The 6,368-nt window shown below is 34.2% G+C and overlaps 1 protein-coding gene across 5 annotated transcripts in view; it reads left to right on the top strand.

Annotated features, from left to right (window-relative positions):
* Positions 1 to 184: 184 nt before the first annotated feature.
* The window catches only part of LOC110020214 (calcineurin B-like protein 1), a 15,378-nt gene continuing 9,194 nt past the window's right edge, over positions 185 to 6,368 (top strand). The window contains exons 1-4 of one of the 5 annotated variants that reach the window (XM_020718241.1): positions 185 to 420; positions 612 to 755; positions 1,248 to 1,330; positions 3,432 to 3,491. In XM_020718241.1, the coding sequence (XP_020573900.1) occupies positions 677 to 755; positions 1,248 to 1,330; positions 3,432 to 3,491 (222 nt within the window). In that variant the 5' untranslated portion in view covers positions 185 to 420; positions 612 to 676. Of the gene's footprint in view, positions 450 to 546; positions 756 to 1,247; positions 1,331 to 3,431; positions 3,492 to 6,368 lie in introns of all 5 variants that reach the window. The other 4 variants (XM_020718239.1, XM_020718242.1, XM_020718240.1 and 1 more) reach the window with 4 other exon arrangements.

Raw genomic sequence — 6,368 nt, 5'->3', positions numbered from 1 at the left:
AAAAAATATATCAAGCCTTAATTTTGGATTAAATTCTCTCTTCATAAGTGCTGTTATTTTTCTCGCAAATGTATAAAGCGGTCGCTTGCTGTTTCCTATTCCATCATATGCATAGGATTTTTAACCTCAAGAACCGCGAATCTTTAAAGCACCTAAAACCGCACATTAGTTGGCTTGGCGCAGTTAACAGAGGTGTGTTAAATAAAGCAGCTCGTGGTGGGTTATTTCGTGCTTCACTTGCCGAGCTCTCGAAAACCGCAGCACGGAATTACCGTTCCGTCGCCCTTCGCCGCGTAACCTGGCAGCAGTTACCTCCCTCCCTTCCGGTCGCCGCCTTCTTCCGCCGCTATATATATATATATATAGCTTCCTGTCTGCGGGCTTCCCTCGGCGAGTTCCGTGTGGGATTCTGTCCGGAGGGTTGGTTTTTCTTACTAATTCTCGCGCAAGTTAGGGCTTACGATTTGTGGTTCTCAAATCGTCTTTTCGATTAGAATTTTTGAAATCTTTTATTCTTATGTATTGGTGATGGCTATGATTGGTCAGAGCAATTTTCTGCTACGGCGACCGAGATGCGGGGTTGTGATTGGTTCACTGTTTGTGATTTATAGATGGGGATGGTGAGCTTGTGTTGTGATTTGGGAGACTCGGGCGTTTTGGCGGACTGAGGACTTAAATGGGCTGCTTTCACTCGAAGTCTAGGAGGCAGTTTCCGGGTTATGAGGATCCTGTTCTTCTCGCCTCACAGACGTCTTGTATGTCTTCGATTTTGTTAAGTTTAGATGTTTTTCTTTTTATTTATTGCTTCATTTCTGATGAATGGATTTTGGCTGCTTGTTATTACTTTCATATGCAAGGGAATTTAAAAGCAGACGTCCCAGAGGATGCCCGAAATAAAATTTATTCCTTAAAAAAAATTAAATAATAAAAAAACTTTTGGGTTAGGTGGCACTTTGGAATTTTTGTTTGCTAAAATATACTAAATTTTTGTTATGAAGGTAGCACAGAATCTGAAAGAAAATACCTTAAAATTAGTATTATTCTTGGGTAAATGCTTAATTATTGCATTCAGTTTTTCTAGGATTTGTTATTAATGTAATATTTATAATGTTCAACTGCAGTTATTAGATTTACTTGTTTTCTATTGCTGTTCATTGTGCTATGGTTATCATATGCTAGTCACTAGATTATACTTGTAATCCTGTGGGCGGGGCTTTGCTAGTACTGATCATAGCTTAAACTTTCAGTTAGTGTTAGTGAAGTGGAGGCACTCTTTGAGCTGTTTAAGAGCATCAGTCGCTCTGTGGTTGATGATGGGTTGATAAACAAGGTAAACGTTGAACAACATTCGACTTTGTGTTATATTATTTTTTTCTTGATGAGTTTGTAAATTACTTAAGCGGGTTATGCAAGTTCTGTAATTTAGTTTCCTATCTAGGCCTAGTTATTGTGCACTTTTATGTGGAAGAGGTATATATTTGAGAGGTTGATTCATTCTGACTTGTTATAGCACTTATTTTGAATACATGTTTTCATGCAATGATGTTGTTTATGCATGGGCAACATGCCCATTTATCTGCCTGCTTTTGCATGAACACGAGACCCATTTTTTGGTGGGGAGATTGTTATTGTCGGTTTTGTTGTAAAACTTGTTTACCTTACTCTACAATTTTTCATTTCCTCAAAAAAAGTGAAAAAAGTTATAATGCTTGTCACTATGTTTGAATCTACCATTTCTGTGGGGATGTTCAGAGTTGAGGCTGAATTTCTTGGAGATGAAATTCTTATAGATGGCCTGTATTGTCAGCCAAGAAAGTGCATAAAGAATAATGCCTGAATCCAAAAGGAGCGGGCTATGTGAAGCTATAGTACATAGAGCATACAGAAGGAACTATGAAGGATAGGATTGGAGAATCTCATGAACTTTCCAAGTGGCCTCAACTGTTACTATTATGGTTTCAATTCGTCTTATAAGTGGAGTTCTAAATCCAAATTGATGAGGCTACATGCCGGACTATTTGGCCGAGTGTTGGTGGCCGTTGTATTAAAAATCACGAAGTTATACATACAACAATGACCAAGCATGATGATAAAGAACGACCAGAAAAAAAAAAAATACTACAGATGTTTAATATGACAAATTATGATAGAACTAAAGAGAATTGGCTGAAAAACAATTTGGGCATTTATATACATACCACTCAATTCTTATGTATTTACGTATCTAACACATAAATTTTACTTTTTACATTTATACCACCCAAAGCTTTCATATTACATAAAAAATACAACTATTTTAACTATTAAAAACTGAAATGCACCTTTTAATAGTTCATCACTGATTGCTAATAGATTGTTATCTGATTACTAATTTGCTTATAACATGCTAACTTTATGTATTAACTAAATCCAACAAAAATAGCAAAGACACATAACAAACTGATTTTTTTTTGTTTGTTGATATCAATTTTATGGAGCTAAAACACTCTATTCCAGAGCTTGGTAGTCATAAAGTTTGCCATTGGTTACGGATCATTAAAAATGTGATTGTTACTTCCATTGAGTGTGAGGAGTGAGGTTGATTTGGTCTAAATATAAGTCTAATGGTAAAATCAGCAAGCTGAGATAAACAAGTTAAGGCTGAATCACTTAACAATCAAGTCTTGAATTTTAATATGTCTTTTTAAGGAAAGTAGGATCCCTTAAGTAGAAGATGGTTATTGATTTCTTGTAGAAGAAGAGAGGAATTTTTTCTCTTAATTTTCTTTTTTCTTATTTATTTTTTTCTATAATTTGTGATGTAGGCGGATGCATGGCAAAAGAGGACAATTTGGTTTAATGTTCAAGGCATTGTTTTTTGTTGAGTCTGGGAGGACTAAGTGTATATGGAATCATGTATAATGTTCATATGTTCTTTTCTCTCTTTCTCTGTCTCTTTTTTTTTTCTAAGATGGTTGGAGGAAATTTAGGATAGAGATGTCCTTTTGACACGGTTGTCATTTGCAATTATTCATAATTTTTTGTGTATTGTATTGAGAAAAGTTTTGAATGTAACAAGTTAAAATTTTTTTTAATAAATTTTCTTCTTAATTTTGAATATTCTTTTTTGTTGTGTATAAAAACAGCTTTTTAAACTAATTATTTTATGTCTGTACATTTTCCTGTAGATATTTTAAAATTTATCCCCTGTTCAACAATAAACTATAGCATAATGATTTAAACTATAGCATAATGATTAAAGGAGGTGTTTGGCCAAATTTCATTTTATTTCATTATTTATTTGATCATCATCGTCACTCTTATCCCTATTCCTTGGAGTTGTTTTATGAATCATCATTTATTCTTCGTTACTGCTAAGTTCTATTGGATTTAAATGTATTTTTCGGTATTCAAAATTATATTAAACAACAATCCATGAAACTTCAATGCAGGAAGAATTTCAGCTTGCTTTGTTTAAGAATGGTAAAAAGGAAAATCTCTTTGCGAACCGGGTATGATACTTTTGACATTCTCTCTTCAAGATATTTATGTGAATAATTTTCTGATTTATCTGATAAGCCGTTATTGACGAATCTCAAGATTTCCATTTTCTTTTCCCTTTCAAGTAGGAAGTTTCGGAAGTTGGATTTTATAATAGTTGGTTTTATAAAGTGTGTTATGCCTGTTTTTTGAATCTACAATTGGCCTGTAAAATGTTCTATAAATTTTGGAAAGTATCTCTTGTTTGATTATCACCATTTTCTACAGTTTTAGGATGGGCTTATGTTGGTTTATGGCTCTATTGATTATTTGAGCATTTACTTTTGTACTGGGGTTACATGCAATGGAATAAGTTTTCATTTTCATTTAAGGGCAGTGAATTTGGGAGTGAACACACATTTTTTTAACAATAAAACAAATGACGCAAGTTATTTTATGTACAAATGTATTGATGTGTGTACATTTACTGTAAATTTACTGTGCTGCATGAAGTAGAAAATAATCATATTCCCACCTCCAATTTGCTAATGATGTCATAAAGATGTGCTTATGTAAATTGGTAAATTTCTAAGCATATTTTTCATAAAAACAAAAAAAAAAAAAATTTCTAAAAACCTGGTTGGTAGATATGTGATTAACCATAGAATAATAATTAGCGAACCTAAGCCATTTTTTAGCTTTTCCTTTTTTCTTTGGATGAGTTATTAAGCTTTTTCCTTATTAATTTTTTTTCTGAATCTGTACTGGCATTTTTGAAAGAAACAGTTGTACGAAGTTGATTTTGAGTTTTTATTTTTTTATTTTTTTATTTTTTTTATGTTGATGCTGGAGCGCTCTTGTGCTCTATTTTTTTATTTTTTTTTTATGTTGATGCTGGAGCGCTCTTGTGCTATATAATTCCCCAATGTGGGAGTCATGTGAATGACTCAGCGGCTTGGCAGCTGTACTTTCACCTGACCGGTCTAAGTTTTGTCCTTGTTGAGGAGTCTGTCGGTCTTCTTAGGCTACTAGTTATGCTATTTTTATATATTTGTTTTTGTAGGTGCTTAGGGTTAGTTTTTTGTGTGAGTTTGTTTAAGACAGTCTTCGACATCCGTTTCCTCTTTTCAAGGGTTATATTTGAGGGCTTGGGTGGTGCCCCGACTGTATTTCTCTCCCAAGGTCGTGATTATCTTTCCGATCCCCTTTTACATCCTCCCCACATTGCTCCCGATCTCCGTAGCTCTGCATCTGCCCGCAACAACATTCTGATTGCTGTTTCTGCAATTCCACCCACCAACATCGTCTTCCCCTCCCTTCTCCTCGCTGTCATTGCTGTTCCAGCCCTCCACCTTCACTGCCGCCTTTGTTCCCTCCATCGCATCGCTGTTTTGACTGCTGTCCAGCCATCTGCATCACTGCTGCCATCCGGAAAACAACAAACCTGCTATTTTCTTGCTGTCCCACTGCTCTCTACTCGCTGCCTGTCGCTAAAACCCCTCAAGCTGCTGTTATACTTCATCTCAATGCCCCGGGACAGCCACTGCTGTTCTTGCCTTCCCAGCCGCTCCTTCCCTTCCCCTTTGCTTTCCAACCACTCTTTTCCACCACCTGCCACCTTCCAGACCCTAATCGACCACCACCACCTCCACTTGGGATTCAATACTAATTGCTTTTATGTCATCTCTGTTGCAATTTCTATTTTTGTTTGTCTGCAATAATATGTGGTTTTAACTCCAGTATCAGATGTATTGATGATTTTCGATAGAGGACAATATGCTGTGATAAATTTTTGTGTTTTTTAATTTGTTCACTATGCAGATAGTGTTCGTGGTTTTGTATCAGTACTCTAGTGTTTGTCTATAATTTAGTTAAATTAATTAGAATTTGGTTGAGTGGGTTTTTTTATATATGATTGAGATTTTATTTTACATCATTATTTAAGGTTGAATATTGGCACAATAAGCTTCAACTTGTATTTCTTTCTTCACTGGAGAAGGTGTGAAATTGAAATTTCCAGAAGTAATATTAAATTTTCTTCATGAAATTTGGAGACTTTGAATTAGAAAATAAGAGATTAGTGAACACTGTTATTATAAAAATAATAAATATCACGTGTTCACTAGATAATAAATGGTAAGGGAAAAAAGTCAAGGTCATTGGCAAATGTTTAATAGTAATTTACACTAGAAATTGAGTTGAGATTGTAATGAAGAAAGTGCTCAATGATAATCTTGTTGAGGTGAATATGCTGATTGTTGCTATCCGAATTATTATTGCCTATGATTTTATAAATACAGTGAAGGCTCAAGTAAATTGAAGATTGTGTAAAAATTTAATTTTGGGAACATGTGGATGGACTATTACAACATATATACAAGAAAGAAAGAATATTTATTTTGAGGAAGCTTAAAGGAGTGCATAGTTTCTAACATGATGGCGATGAGAAAATTTTTTATGGTTATTAAGTGGGAGAAGAATTGCGAAGAGATAAACCACTTGATTTTGTAAAAGCTTGTGATTTGTAACGGCGCAAGTATTGTCATCAAATTAGAAATGTAGCTCCTTTTATAAAAATAAAATTTTGCAAGGACCGTGAGTTATTTTGGGTGTGTACTTTACGAATATGAACAAAATAAACAAAAGAAATAATTTTCTTATTATTAGGTTGAATTTGAATGGTGAGAAGTTACTAATCATTCGAGATTGGTTATCGACAGAGCCAAATTGGAAGTGCCCTATGTGAGATTGGATCATTAGTTTCATTATGAATATTATTCTAAATATTTAGGAGTTTTTAGGAATAAAATATAGATTAGTAATGAGATTTGACGGTGGATCGATGTTATACAAATGGTTATTATGGCAAAGAAGTGTTACATATTATTGAAATTTATAATAAATAAGAC

The sequence above is a fragment of the Phalaenopsis equestris genome, unplaced genomic scaffold, assembly GCF_001263595.1.
Source record: "Phalaenopsis equestris unplaced genomic scaffold, ASM126359v1 Scaffold000094, whole genome shotgun sequence".
NCBI classification, from domain to species: Eukaryota; Viridiplantae; Streptophyta; class Magnoliopsida; order Asparagales; family Orchidaceae; genus Phalaenopsis; species Phalaenopsis equestris.
The sequence above is the reverse complement of the archived record's forward strand: the minus strand, read 5'-3'. Positions and strand labels throughout refer to the sequence as shown.